General features: G+C 40.5%; 1 protein-coding gene across 1 annotated transcript in view; it reads left to right on the forward strand.

The window, feature by feature from the left end:
* Positions 1-530: 530 nt before the first annotated feature.
* The window catches only part of LAMA4 (laminin subunit alpha 4), a 98,681-nt gene continuing 83,601 nt past the window's right edge, over positions 531-15,610 (forward strand). Inside the window, exon 1 of the mRNA XM_085056139.1 lies at positions 531-1,147. Coding sequence (XP_084912265.1) covers positions 947-1,147 — 201 coding nt within the window. The 5' untranslated portion in view covers positions 531-946. The remainder of the gene's footprint in view (positions 1,148-15,610) is intronic.

Genomic DNA, 15,610 nt, shown 5'->3' on the forward strand with positions numbered 1-15,610 from the left:
ATCTCTTGAAAAAGGGAATACAAGATGCTCTTTGTAAATAAAAGTTCATGAGTCTGAGGAATGAAGTCATTTTCCAAAATCGCAGTGAACTATATTCTTTTTCACGAGCCAACGAGAAACTGAGAGGTGGGCTTGAGGGAAAGGAACTGAATGAAGCATGTTAGAGAAACCACTTAGCCCTATTAGCCCATGGCACAGCCAGGCTGTCTCCCTCCTCCTCTTCCTCCTCCTCCTCCCGCCCACAGCCTCCCCTCCCCCATGACACAAGGAATAGCTAGTCTAGCAGGGGTTTTTTTAATAAATTTGGCACCTTTCTGCCTTCCGCTGAATAAACTGGAGATGTTAAAAAATAAACAGTCAGGAGAGTCAATGATTTGTTTGGAGCAGTCGGATGGAGTTGTGGGGGGTTGGCGTGGAGGGGGAGGAAAGGCTGACCTCACTTTCTGAGCAGCAAAGTTTGAGTGGGAGGGTCTCCACACGAAAGGTAAAAAAGGGAATGATGTGAACATGTGAAGGAAGCCAGAGCACTGAACGGAGCGTCAGTCTGTATCCTGGCAGGGGGAGATAAGGTGGCTGGAGAGCTAGCGGTGCTTTCCTGGAATACAATCTCTGTTTGACACTCTCCGCTTAAGCACTGCCCATCTGTATGTTATTGTGCTGGAGCCTCTGGGGAAAAAGAGGAGCCACAGGCACGGAGAGTGAACGAGGGAGGCAGCAAGAGCGTTTTTCTTCCCTTCTTTTCTTTTTTTTTCTTTTTTCCTTTTTTTTCCCCCTTCTTTTAAATCGGGATCCGGTTAGACTGCCTTGAAGTGCCACATCTGGAAACTGAATGCTGAAAGAAAGTTAAAATAACTGAGGCACCACTAAGCCAAGGGGGGCTGATTGCAGAAGAGGGTAAACAATTACTGAGACGCTAGAAGACCACTGCTGGATGTAAGGGGAGGAAATGGCTTTGATCTCCGCCTGGCCCCTCGTTTCTCCTATATTATTCTTTTTGAGATGCTTCTCCTCCAGCACAGCCTCGAGTGAGGGAAGCGTTTTTCAGTTTGACATTGAAGGTAGCTCAGCGGTCAGCACGCAAGAAGCCACTGTTATCAGAGGGCAGCAGCAGGCAGTAGCTACTGGAAGTTGGGTGCCTTTTGCAGAGGTACAGTAATTCCCTTCTCTCTCTAGTGTCTTCAATTTTCTGCTTTCACCTGTCTGTGTCAAAGCTCCCATCTGGTTAACGTTAGCTTAAACATTCGATCCTTAAAGCGATACAGGAGGATTTGAGGGGGGAGAGGGGGGTGGTCTGAGATGTTGCATTTCAGGACTGGAGAGATACAGCTCAGACTTCAAAATGTACACATGCCCTGCCTGCTGTGAGCAGACAGCTGCTGTACTTTGCAGTGAAGCTGGCTTAGCATGTCTCTGACTTTCCTGCCAACATAACTAAACAGGCCTGTCCAAACAGAGCTATTTTACAAGAGTTAATTGTCACAACACTTTTCTGCTTGCCTTGTAACTCCTGCAATTGTAATTCACTTTAATTTCCCGAAAGAGCCTATCTTTTGATTGCAAACTCTGTACTGTAGAAGTTTGTGCTTTTGCCTCTGGATGCCATCCGGCTCCAAAATCTGAAGTTCGTTTTCGCATTGGAAGCAGGGGATGATAAATCAAATGCATCTAGGAAACTGCCTGCAGAGAACACACCTGCAGAGATTTTAAGGCTTCCAAAAATTATGTGGTTGGGATTAGTGACAAATTAAATTAGAGATCTGAGAAGCAATTTGACAATGGAAAATTTCCTTGCAATCTCTGTATTTTGGGATTGATTTACACTCCTCATTTTAGCAATGCTGAATCAGTAATGGACTACCCAAAAATAAAGCTTGAAGAAATAATAAATTATTCCAGCATACACAGGGGGTGGGGAAAGTTTGGAAGTGGAACGGAGGACATGACACAGTCATATATCATGCATGGTAGATGCAAAGCAGGAGGCTAATTGAGTTTCATAAGGTCATGGGAAGGGAAAGAGTAGCTCTTCTAGCATAACATCCAAAAATGAGGTGAGATTAGTACAGCTGTGTCACTGTGACAATATCAAGATTGCAATCTCCAATATCACACAGCTAATTTTCCACCTATGCTCCACTTGCCAGAATTAACAGCCATGGAAATAAGTGCCTAAACCCTTCAGACAGCCAGGGTTGCTGCAGGGCTGGGCAGAGCTCAGTCCCCTGCTCCGAGCAGCTGGACAGCCTCAGGAAACGCCTGCCCACCCTGCCAGAGTCTCCACACGAAACATGACCTGTGTGAGAAAACTGAAGGTTAAACCCTGTTTTGCTCAGCATGAGGACTCTCAGGAGCCATCCCAGTTTTTGGACAGGCTCCATGATGTGGGATGTACAGATTTTCTCCTCTGGCCTTGGATCAGCCCCCGGGAAGCTGCATTGCCACCTGTTGCTTACAACATGGAAAGTCCCTCAATGAAATGCCTGGTTTAGGAGCTGGATGGGTTTCATAGCTGCTTTTCATGGGATAATGGGCATAAGTGATTATTAGTCTTTCTTAATATGATAATATTATATGGTTTTCCCAAAGACACGGTTCACATTTCTTCACTTAAATGTATTAGATTTTACCTTGGGAACGTGCTGTGAAGTATATTGGAAACTGCAGGGGAATGACACTTTAGTTTCCTTTAACCATTTCAATCCTTCCTAAAATTTCGTCTGTTCAGGCCAACTTAATAGACTCAATAACTGGTGCTTCTTCTGGCAGTTTACTTCAGCCCATGCAATGGCAGCACTTAGACCCTGGATCCCATGTTACAACTGGATGACAGTGCCTGGTATCATCACACCAAGGCTCTTAGCTGCAGGATGCTATGGTTTCATGAGGAAGAAGCAGGAACTTCAGGATGCTCTGCTAGCTGCATATTTCAGGACCCACCTCCGTGGCAATTTCCAAGGAGGCCCAGTAGGATGCTTTTTTGGGATAGGACTGATAGTTCTGTAACAGTGAGAGCCCACTAACCCATTGATCCATGTGTGTTCTTGGTAACAGGATTTGGGGAACAGGCCTGGAGGTTGATGTAGGGACAGAGAGTGATGGTTTGATAATCTCACATCCAAAGCAGGAACATTACTTTTGGTCCCCAAAGAGCTTCTCCCTTCCAGAGTTCATCTCCCCTCCCTCAGCCTCAGGATCAGGGTTATCCCAGCAGGTTTGAATTAGCCTCTTTTGAAGCCCGAGTTCTTAGCCCACAGCTCACAGTGAACCACAGAGTAAACTCCCTTACACAGCGCGGTTTGATTCAGCTCCTTCGTCTAAATATTGACTCAGGCCTACAGCTCTCCCGAGCAGACAGAGCTGTTAGTCACGTCAAATAGTGCCAAATTATACAAAGGGGGCAGTTTCATAAGGCAGAGGTACAAAGCCACAGATGGGGCTTCCTTGTGGTCCATGGTGACAGTCAGCTGCAATATGAAACAGGAGTTTCCAAGATGTAACTGTTGGGATGCTCTTAAATTCCGATAAGAGTTTGGTATTATAAACCTATAGAGGAACAGGAGATCTCAGTTAATGTAAATACATATTAGTGAATATTTTTCAGCTTTTCAATCCTCTTCCTTTACCATGTGTGGCAACCCTTAACTGGGAGAAGTGTTTTTAAAAAATCAGAATTAATGTTTATGTTGAGCTTTGCAGGGGTTTTTGGGTTTTTTTGGTTTGGTTTGCTTTGGTTTGGGGGTTTTTTTGCCTTGGATTTGAATGAAAACCTCTCATGAGAAGAAAACTAACTACATTTTCAATGTCATGCTCATATGCTGTATCCACGGACAGACTGGACCATGGGTTTGAGCTGGACTTCAGGCAACATCCACTATTTTGGCGCCCTGGTTCTTAATCATTATGTGATCCAATACACCTAAATTAGGCACATGAATTGTTCCTAGATGTTTCAGTCAGAATCATGGACTATCTTCAGGTACAAACCCAAATTCCCACACTGTTGTGGAAATACTAGGTTTTTAAGCCTCTAATTCCTAGCGCTGTTCCCTGGACATGCTCAAAAGAGTCTTCCTCTGTAAGGACTTTGTTGGATTCTTGCTTGAGGACAGCTTTATTAATGAGCTTAAGCAGATGTTTAAAGTAACTGGACTGCATTCCACACAATGAAATGTTGTGTTACCTACATAAGGAGAGTTGTTAGTGACCACCATGGAATAAGATATCTGCCTCTTGTTTCAAGAAAAATGCTTATAAATTGATGAAAATTATTCAGAAAATTATCATGAGAAGGATTACAGTGTTTGGAATTTGAAGATTCCTGAGAGACTCTGCAATCCAATTTGCCAACTCAGAGGGAGGTTAAGAAAAAAATTTGGACTTATTGTTTAAGTACATACACCAGCAAAAAAAAATTAACAATAGGCTTGTTAGTCTAACAAATTAAGGTCTTGGCATATGCAACAACTGGAAACTGAAGGTGACTATGTTGAGACCACAAGTTAGTTTAAAATTTTATTTTCAAAAGTGATTAAGCACTGGAGATTTTATTCAGTTGTGTTGGTTTGTCCATGAAGATGCAGAACAATATGAAAAGCACTCTTAAGTACTCCATTTCTTGTGTGCTATTAGAGAAAATTAAGTTTCTTGGGTCACAAAGGCAATAAGGGGTTGTGGGGGAGATATTACAGTGCCAAATCCTGATATCTATGGGGAGACAGTGAGAAAAAGGGTGAGCACAGAGCATTGGATCATCAGTGCAACAGCAGTCAGTGGTGTGAAGTCAGAGATCGATTTTTCCAAACAAGGGTAGATTTAAATATTTTTTAAGGAAGATTCATAACAGATGGAAGCAAAGGATTTTAAACTGACAGGCAGATATCAGATGAAAGCAAACAAGCAAGTGAAAAATATCAGAGATCTTTGTTTTAGTGCTCCACTCACTAGCTTGGACACAGCAGAAGGAAACAGAGTGGTGAGACACTTCCAGTTTTGGTGAGGCACAGAGGTAAAACTGAAAACCAGGAGTAAGTTCTGAGAACAGTTATATCCCACTGTCAAACTCATGCCTGTAAAATAAGATGAGGGTCATTCATTACCATTTCAGTCTGAGGCCTACCACTGTCAACATTTGTGTTTGTAAAAATCCACTGATATAATGGTTTTAATTATATCGGTGTAGATTTTGTTCCCCATTAGGAAGAAAGTTCCTTACAGAGTCTAAGGTGAGAATAAACAATGGTACAAGACAAATACTAGAGAGTGTGACATATGATTCCCTGTGATCCACACTGTGTAGTCACTCTTATTAATGTAAAATGAATGTAAGGTGACTTCCAGTAAAATATACATTTCATTCTGATTTAAATGACTAAAAGAGGCCAGAGACCAGTATAGGAGATGAGTGTGGGAAGGATTAGGGGGAGAAAGGGAAGACAGACATTCTGTGGAGACATCTGCCAAGCCGAAAAAAGATAATCTCAAATATCCTCCGTGGAAAGAAGAAGTGAACTAAATAGTGGGAAAGGAAGTAAACTAAAGCAGGAAGACAAAGGAGAGGAAAAAATTAGAGCAAAAATGAGATAATCAAGAGTCTTAAGAGTAAAGAAAAAAATGAAGTTGGGACAGGGCAGGAAGCCAATTCCCAGAGTGAAGGAAGGCATGATATTATTGGACAGATAGAAGAGGAAAGCTGTTTCCAGCATCAGTGTTTTTGGCTCAGAGAAAAGGCAGAGAGGCAAAATTTCTTTAAAGGAAACAATTATCATAGTGAAGTCAAAATTAGCCACTTATTATAAGAGAAAATATGAGGCAGAAGTTATCTGATGGAGCTTGTGTGTTAAAATGCCATGTTTGATGATCATTTTTTCCCACCTGACTTTTACCAGCAGCTGCAGATAAAAAGCAAGAAACAGTATTTGAGGTGCTTGCTTTCTGGTTCTCTAAAGTGATAAGCAGTAATTAGCATGGGACCTGTGACAAACTCACCTCTCTAGAATAGCTCATGTTAAATATATAAAATAACAGCAATCATAAGTCCCAGCCACTTGTTAACAAAGACTCAAACTATCACCAAATCATCTTTTTTCCTTTTGCCCAAAGAGGGTGAAACAGAAAAACTGCAAACTATTGAGAGAAACCACAAATTGGTCCTTACTTGTAGCATTAATCTGTTCAAAACAAACTAGTACTACAAGAATCAGCAGAAGACCTAATCCTGAGGTGTGAGCCAAAAAGGGTTTTAGCTTGACAGGAACCTTTATATTTTTTAAAGTTAATGTGAACCGCATCTATTTTAAAAAGCAGAACTTTAAATTAATTCGCTTCAGACCCTTGAAGGTTACGTTAGGTTAACTCCTATAATGGGCAATTTGGATTTCTAGCTGCTGGTTTTTTCTGGTACAACAAGGTTATGTTCTGAGAAACATCTATTAGTGGGGAGGAAGTTTTACTGCAGATGTTTGTGATTCCAGCTTAAGTTTCTCATCAAAATTTTAATGAAAATCAGCTGCTTGGAGTAGCGGCACCAGTCCCCAAACCTTTTAAATCATAGGAAGCTGAAAGCTGAAGCAAATGGAAGCACAAGACAGAGCAGATGGACAGCTGGAAATGTTCTCCATTTCAAGAAGATGGATAAAACACTCATCAGAAAACACCACTTAAACTTCACTGCAGTGAATTCCCACAAAGTTTTGGGCAAGTACCAGAAAAGTGCCCTAAAGCTTATTCAGGGCTGTGAAAACCAATAAAAGGCATTTTATGCCCACTCTTATTCACAACATGGGAAGCAAGGAAGGAATTAAAAGTCCAGTTTTTCCACAGAGCATGAGAAGAAATAAAAGAATTGCTTTCTGAAGGAAAACTTGGCCTGATTTAAGCTGATAACAATTAGAACTTCTAGCGTTCAAGAGCTGCGTAAAAGAAGTCTGGTTTCTGAGTAACATATAACCAGCCACTGATTATTCACAACTTGCTTCTGGACTTAGATTTAAAACACCAAAATATAGACACCCTTTGGGTTTTTATATTTTAATTTGTCCTCTTGAATGTTTGGATCTGATCCCAGTCCATTTTCACACACCACCATGAGCTGGGAATGTTTGGGTTATGCATCCTAATGCAAGATTCAACAACTGCTGAATAGCATTATATGCAAAGCTGTTAGAGCTCCAAAGTTTTTGAAATCTAATTCTTTGGCATTAAATGATCTCAAAGAGATTTTCTTAACTGTCAGTCAGGATGTATAAAGTGTGAATTTGACAATGCAAACCAATTTATTAAAATGCAGTAAATATGATCTGGCTTTGTCACTCCTGTTTAGCTGTATTGTGCAATTCTTTATATAGTTATATTCTTGAAATAAATACTTCATAAATACTATAAATCCTTTTTTTTTTTAAATGACAAACCAGCAAGAAACAGTGCTAAACCCCCAGCATTCAAGAGCCAAAGAATAAGAGAACTGTGAAAAATATTTTAGAAATTACTATTCCAACTTTACAAGACTGTAAGAACAACTAAAATGATATTAAGTCATGACATATGGAAGCGAGGGAGTATGAGAAGAACTGGCACACCTGAATGTTAATTTGAAACATTATTTAATAATTACTGACCAAAAATACTCTACCTGGATGAACAACTTCCGATGTGTTTTGTAAAAAAGACTTTTTAGCTACAACTGTAAGGCTCAGAATCATTGTTTGATTCTATCTACCCAACAAAATGAATAAAAATTAGGTCGTGCAGCCTTTGACCATTGCTGTCACGTGGAAAAGTAGCTACTAAACTAGATACTTTCTGAGTTGTGTAGCACGCTGTTTCCACCCTACAATGCATCCTTTTACTCTTTTATGAAAGACCTTCTAAGTGGCAAGAGATTAGCAGACTTTTCTGCCAAGGCCAGTATGTCCCAGGGTTTCACACTGTGGTTTTCCACCTCTGAGCCTGGAAGGTAGCCCATGGAAAACCACAGAGAGCCTGCCATTCATGACTCCCTTGTGCTGGGAGGGACCAGGGGACATTCCAGGGACCCTTCCTCAAAAGCACTTTGTGGAACCAAGCATTTGTCCAGATCCAGTACCCAAAAAACGAAAATAATTTTTTAAAAAAGCTGGCAGGACAAAACATAGCAGAGCCCGCCCTACCCTGGGTGTTAGAGTCCTTCATGCCCCAGACAGGCTAACACAGCCTGGCCCATTGAGAGCTGGCAGGGTCTCCAGAGCACCAGTACCTGGCACAGATCCATTCAGGGGGAGGCAGGCAGATGTTGGAGGTCTAGACATGGTGTAAGGTCAGGGGGAATTTGCATACCATGCTCAGGTTTTTGCAAGTTTGTGGTTTTCTGTGGCTCTCTACTTTCAGTTAATGGCAAGGACAGTGTGCAGAGGCTCAACAGGGTCTCAAAGGCCCCAGCTAATTACTTTTAAGTCAGCTGGAAACAGGGTGTTTGGTGATGGATTTCTGTGAGGGACGAGGAAAGAAACTGTTAGATTTTTCATCCTGAATGTAAGGCATACAGTACACAGTTAACCATGCTGAGCTGTCTGACTCCCTTTCCACAAGTTTGCAAAGTGCTGGGACAATCCAGGGGAAAGCCTTATTTCTGAGAACAGCCCAGAAACACAGGATCTTCCCCTCAGCCATCCCCAGCAGCAGCTGTCTTGTCCATAGCTGGGCCACCCTTGGGAGTCAGAGATGAATGAAAGTTCTATCTCTATATTTTCAAGATTTTCACATTGGCTTGGGTTTCTTTCTAACAGGCTTTTAAATTGGTGCTATGACTATTGGTCTAGCAATTGGTCATGCTAGATCTATTGGTCTAGATCACTGTTTTTCTCTGCTGTGGTTTGAACATTTCAAAGAGCTGCAAAATCAAGCCAGGAAATATTAGAAATCTGTAGGGGGGGAAATTGCTGCAAAAGGGAAAACAAAAGAAGTTTCAGATTTACCCTCTCAGTCTTAACAGTGTCCCACAAGCACAGTCGTACCTGCTTTAAAGCCCACTTCTCTTTTTCATCCCTTGAAAATTTTTGTCTCTATCTGGAAATCTCTCAGGGAGTACTGTAGTTTGTCAACTGATTATGTCTCACTTATCTGAGAGGCTCAGTGACTCAGAATGTACATTTCATGGAAGTGGGGATTGGGTGGAGGGTGGTTAATGAGGAAACAATGTAGAATAATTTACCCCTTTTCCTGTAAATTGAATAAACGGGCTTTTCTTTTGAAAGAGGAAAATCAGCTAGCTACCGTTTGAATTGCAGATTTTCTATTTCCAGCAGTGAGCATCTGTAAGAGTAAGTTTTTCACTCAGTGGCTGTAGTAACAAGTAAATTAGAGACTGGTATTAATCTTTAATTCTCACCCAGCTTCCAGACAGCTGAAACATTTTAGCCCTCCCCCTTTTTAGAGAAGAATGCCTTTTAAGCAGAGGCTTTGTCTTTCCCACTGTATATGGAAAAAATGACTGTGCAGTTCTATGGAGAATGCCTAGCTGAGATATGTTTGTGTTGGATCCAACCCCATCTCTGTTGCTGAATGGCAGCTTGTTTTCCACTTGAACTGGGGAAGGGATAACAGTCTGGAAACTTTTTCAGCCCAGGAAATTTTTAAAAATTTAATACAATTACTTAGTCAAGGTAATAGATAATGTTGTTGTTCTGCATAAAGCCATCTGGCTTCCAGGTATTTCTTGTTTTTGAGGGAGTCCCCATCAGTCTGTCACTGCTGCAGTGGAGGCACACACAAGCTCACCCAAGGAACCAGAAGAGAGTTACAGTGGGCTGGGCAGGAGGCTCCTCGTAATTTTTTCCTGCACACCATTCTCTGCTTTTCTTATTGGTTTGGGGATTTCCCATGTGCAATTAGCCGTATTCACTCTCTCTCTCACTGCTAACTCTATCATGCCAAAGGGAGAAATAGAGCTAACATTTTTTCTGTGTCTTTCTGCCAGCCAGCTTTTTTCTAGAATTGTAGCAACTAGTTTTCAGTCTTGCTAGTTTTAGTTTTAGCAATCTCTGAACTTTGTGCTTAAAACTATCAGAAGATGGTTTCCACCAGCATCAAATTCTTCCTTTATCATCAACAAAAATAAACTTCTGTCTTGGAGGCTGATGAGTTGATAACTCATCAGGTAATACATAAATAATCCCAATTGTCATGGATAAGTCAGCAAGTGAAATTTTTAGGCTAGAAAGTTATGAATTTAGTGTTTTGTCCTGTATCCCTTAAGGCAATCACAACTTTTCCAGTAAATTCTGATGAGAGCTCAAGGAGAGCCCTCTGTATATATAAACTATGGAGAACTTCCAGTGTTTAGTCATTGCTTAAGAGAGCAAGAGTAGGAAAACCAGACTAAATTCAGTCATCAGATATATTCTTTAGCAGCTGCAGACTGGTCAGATGTGGTGTTCCTGGCTCCCAATCAGCCCTGTGCTCTCAGGTGGGACCACCACTGGGATGCAGGCATAAAGGAACAATATTGAGATCCATGCACAGGGGATGACAGAAAGGACACTAATAACAGAAAATAATGCTTTCTTTGTTTCATCACTTATTAAGCAGCACATTAACTGAAAAAGATTACAGGTTCACAACCACTGTCACTGCTTTATTTATCATTGTTTGAAGATTCAAATTACGGAGCTTCACAAAAACACACTGCTGCAGATTTAATGAGCATTTCATATCACTTATCTAGAATACCCCATTATTACATTTATTTGCTCAGATCTATGGCAAATACACTCACTGAGGTTTTTTTATCAAACCTATCTCATCTTAGAATTTCATTTAAAAAATAAGAGTATGCAAAAATATTGGAGGGTTCCACTGAATGACTATATAAGCAGGAAAGAATTTGCTTTTACATTTGCAACTTTAATAACAAAACAGAAAGCTTGTTAGTGTGCAATTCACATAATTAATTTAGTTTGCAGTCTCATTAAATGCAATTAGAACTGAGATACCTGTCAAGATAAGTGGATAAAAAAAGATTACCAGCATTGTGTCCAGATCTCTTCACCAACTTCTGGTTAATTTCTAATTTACAATGTCAGTGCAACACTGGAAGTAAGAAATATTTCACAGTTAACAATGTCAGAAGATTTAAAAGAACAATATGTGGATTTAATGTACTGCACCAGGGTGCTTATTATAAAACTATCATGAACATTGATTTGGAGATTAGGCTAAAAAATGTGTTCTTCTCAGGAATGTTTACAGTTTCAAAAATAAAATTGAATTTGCAAATGGATAATTTGCATGAGGTTTCTGCCTTTGAAACAGTAAATACTATAGAGTGGCTTTCAGCATGCAGACAGTTCCCTAACAGCTGTAGTGTCCTATTAAATGGGGTAATTAACTGTCTAGCTGTGATGTCACACACTGAATTAATTTCTCCAGTAATAATAGTTAGAATGTGACCTTTCTAGTTCAGAAGAATTTGATACTGTAGACCAGAGGTAATGAAGGCTTATAGAAATTATAAATAGAGCTTGGAGGCCTAGGGGAAGCTGGTGAGCAAGCTTGTTTGTTTTTGGTTCTCTAGTTTGTAAGGCTTCAAAGCTCAGATAAATTTAGCAAAAATCAACAGAGAATAAATAAAATTGCAGAGCAGATGTCCGCTTTTGCCTGCACGTTGTGGAGTACCTCATGGTGGAGAAAAGAATCTCCATCCGTCTCTCTCTATGATTACTTTGATGGTAGAGCATGTCTGGCCAACAGGTCAGTTATTAACTTCTGAGAGCCTCATTCTCCAGAGGAAGACAATGATCCTTCTGAAATGTCATTTCATGGGGATTTATAGGTTCAAGTACAAAGACAGTCTTCAGTTTATTACTCACAGTCTGGGAATTTAAAGTTCATTTATTGCTTCAAATGATAACTTAAAGTATGACAGCTCTGTGAAAGGGCACCATCAGGCATTTTATTTTTTAAATTAGTTATATTTTACCTCAGTGGTTAGACGAACTCACAGAAATCTCCTTAGCCATGACCTGGTCTAGGAAGATGCATGTGGTAAATTAAGAGAAATTAATAGGACAGATTAAAGGGCAAGTCACCAGCAGAACTAATGTTCTTTGTACCTTGAGTAAGAGCTCCTGCTCTTAATTTGTTTTTTCCAGAAGAGAAAAATGCTTTCATCATTGTATCTAACAAAAACAAATGCCATAGAAGATATTTTAAAAAAACAATTTCTGTATCAAATAGATTTTTCCATATTCATGTTTCCTTCCTTGTTTGAAAAAAAAAATGGATTTTCTGGAAATGCCTTAAAAGCTCCTTTACAAAGTTAGTTTCAAGTTTTCATGTGAAATTTTATCACTGAACTGTAGTTCTTTCTCTCTACACTCTCTGACTAATCCTTTTCATATATCTGAATATATATACGGTATGCTTTGGCAGTAAATCACTGCAGGTCACTCATAAAAGTTACCCTCAAATACAAGACTGAAGTCTAACCCTAGGGAAGAATGGTGGGGAAAATGGGGAAGGCAGCACAGTGCCAAGCAGTGCTGTGTACATATCACAATGTCTTCAAGCCATGGCTGTTTAGCTGAAAGCCAAAATAGTTCTTTCAGCACTGCATTAAGAAAATTCTTGGGTCCAGGACCGTCTTTATATTCACTGCAGGCATCTGAAACAAGCAAAACATGATTACCAGAAATGTCTGCCCACATGGGGATATTCAGTATTCCTGGTGGTTCTGACTAGTTCTCTTAAAAGACATGAAGTTGTTGAGGAGTGTCACTGCTGGGTACATCTGGGACACTGGGATTACACTGTGTGCTCTGCCATGGATTACACTGCATACACCTGGATACAGTCCCAGATAATCAGCTCTAGGCAGCCCTACTTGGACCAGTTGACCTCCAGAGGTCCCTTCCAGCCTCAACTATTCTGTGACTCTGAGTGGCTGGATCATTATTCCATTTAACTGGGAAACTGAGTGAAAGAGTAATGTTCATCATCACACAAGACATGAGCAGAAGAATGTATTCACTTGAGTCCCAGTATCCTTTGTGAACATAGAGATTGAGCAACTCATGTACGGAAACAAGACGATGAGTTTCTTTGATGTTCAGCAAGAAGTAATATTTTTGCTATGTTAATTTCAAACTGTGGAAGTGTTTGTAGATTAGAAGTGAAGAATATGTAATAAAGTGGGTGAGTGGCAGGGACCAGCAGCATGGATAGGCAGGGATAGCAAAGATAAGAGGAGTAGGAGGACAAAGGAAAGCAGAACAGGGAGAACACAACCATGAATAGAGAACAAGGCCACAACAGAATGGCTGTGGGAGCCAATGGGGGCAGGTGGAGATCCAAACCCATCCGTGTAATGTGCAGATGCTCCATTAATAGATACAGCCCAGGAGAAGCACAGAGGCCTCCCCCAAGAAGGGCCAATGAACAATCATTTCATCTGGTTGGCATTTACTGTAAGACTGTTTAAGTGACAGTCAAGCCTCGTTGCCAGCAAGAGAGACATATAATATAGACAAGACTAAAAGGTAGCCTATAAATAAAAGCTAGGGTGAGCTATAAATACAAACTGAGAAGCCATGGATTTGATCAATGCCTCACTATATACAAACAGACTTATTGGAATATACTCTCTGCAGCAAACCCCTCATTGCTACAAGTACTCACTGTGCTTTTGAGGAAATAAGTGCACAAATCTCTGTCCTTAGGAGTATTCTTTCTCCTTTGGCAAAATCAAAATCTATACAAATTTTGGGAACACAAGGTGTAGAAAAATTAATAAAGAAATTATTCAGAACTACATAGTTACTATTGTAAAAATGTGGCAGCAGAATGAATGACAGTCAGAACAATATCAGAGCTGTCATCAAGCATTTGTATATAAAGAGGCCAAGGACATCTTCTAGAAATATTTTCTCCCTTGTGTCTCAAAAAATCAGAGCAAAACAAAGCAGAAAAAAAATTAATTAGACAAATTCTACCACAAATCATATATTTTAGGATCCATCAGATCCTAGAATCATAGAATGTTAAGGATTTGAAGGGACCTTAAAGATCATCTGATCCCAACCCCCCTGCCATGGTTGGCATTGTTGGAGGAGCAATAAAAATCAAAGTGTTTCAATACAGCCATATGTTATCTCAACCATTTCAGCTGCTGAGAAGCAAAGACCACCCTCTCAAGCTTCTTTCTCGTCAGGTATTATGTGAAAAAATGCGGAGATTTGCTTTGCATTTTTTGATTTCACAATTGCTGGTGATCTTGTGAACAGTCTAGTGTTCATGTGTCAGATGAGGATAAAAACTGTGAAGCAGAGGAGCAATGCCAAATAATATTCAAAACAGAAAATAATATTACAAGCACTGTTTTCATGCAGTTATCTCTGGTGGGCCCACTCTTGGAAAACGGGAATCAGGAACCATACAGAGGCATCTGGCAGCATCTGGTGCTGGATTCAGTGATTTGTTATCTCCTAGTTAAGAAATGTGGCAAGTCAGTCTTTCATGGTTAGCTAGGTCAAGCTAGAAAGATTGATTACCTGCTGATGCACACTGCTCAGATATCATACATGCACCTGTAAAATATGTACTGTCTCCTGGGCACACATAAAAACAGCATAGCTATAACTTTCAATGCATTCCAAAATTTCCTTAGCAGTGTTTCTCACTATAGTCAATATTTGGTCCCAAAGCATTTTCAGCAAGGACTGGTGAGCTAGCACCACTGAGTTCCTCATCCACAAATGAGGAAAAGTCTTGGTGTGAAGAGCACCAGAGCATCACACACTGCCAGGATGAGCAAAGCATTTGCTCATCTGAGATGGATACAAAACTTTTGGCAGTTCATCACCTACCAAAAATAGGGCTCTGTCTCCATAATGTAAAGGCATGTGGATGCATGGACCATTCAAACAAAGCACTAATTAATAAACACTTTATCAGTCTGGTAAACTCAATCTCTCATGGGTTCAGAGCAGCTACCTACACATTCTGAAAAGGGCAAAACGTGTGCAGGTTTTCTGTCTGCTCACCCTACACAGCAAGTGCCATTCATATGTTTTCTAGTGAACATGCAAGTCCATCCAGTCCTCTGGGACCAGGGCAAGAACCAGCATGGCTCAGTCAGCAGCAGGGCCCTGCAGAGCAAATATAGGTGTATTCTTTACCCCCCACTTAACCCTTGTCCATCCCCTTGTAAACATACACTTCTGAAATGCCATGCAGTCAAAACATACTCATAGAACTACACATACTGAATTTTCAACCTGAAATTTAACCTCCAGATGTTAAGCACCTTTTCTGTGATCAATATATGCATGTTGGCTCTGTAAGATGGCAAAGATTGCATGGCTCCTGAGTGTGCTGCACACCAGTAGAGGGGCTGCACACTGAGCTGGAATTGCACACAGTGTTTACTATACATCTGCTGGATTTTATATTTTGGCAACAAATGGAGAGAGGTTTCTCCTGCAGGTCATCGAAGGCAGGAAGGTCAGGAGAGTGGGATACAGTGTTATCACATCTCTTTTTGTTTGCATAGTTTCCCAGCAGGCTGAAGAAGAACTAAATCTTTGTGTCTATGCTTATGAATAACACATCTTTGACCTGAGGAATTTGAAATGTCTGTTAT

The sequence above is a fragment of the Lichenostomus cassidix genome, chromosome 3, assembly GCF_008360975.1.
Source record: "Lichenostomus cassidix isolate B80296 chromosome 3, HeHo_3.0, whole genome shotgun sequence".
Taxonomy (NCBI): Eukaryota; Metazoa; Chordata; class Aves; order Passeriformes; family Meliphagidae; genus Lichenostomus; species Lichenostomus cassidix.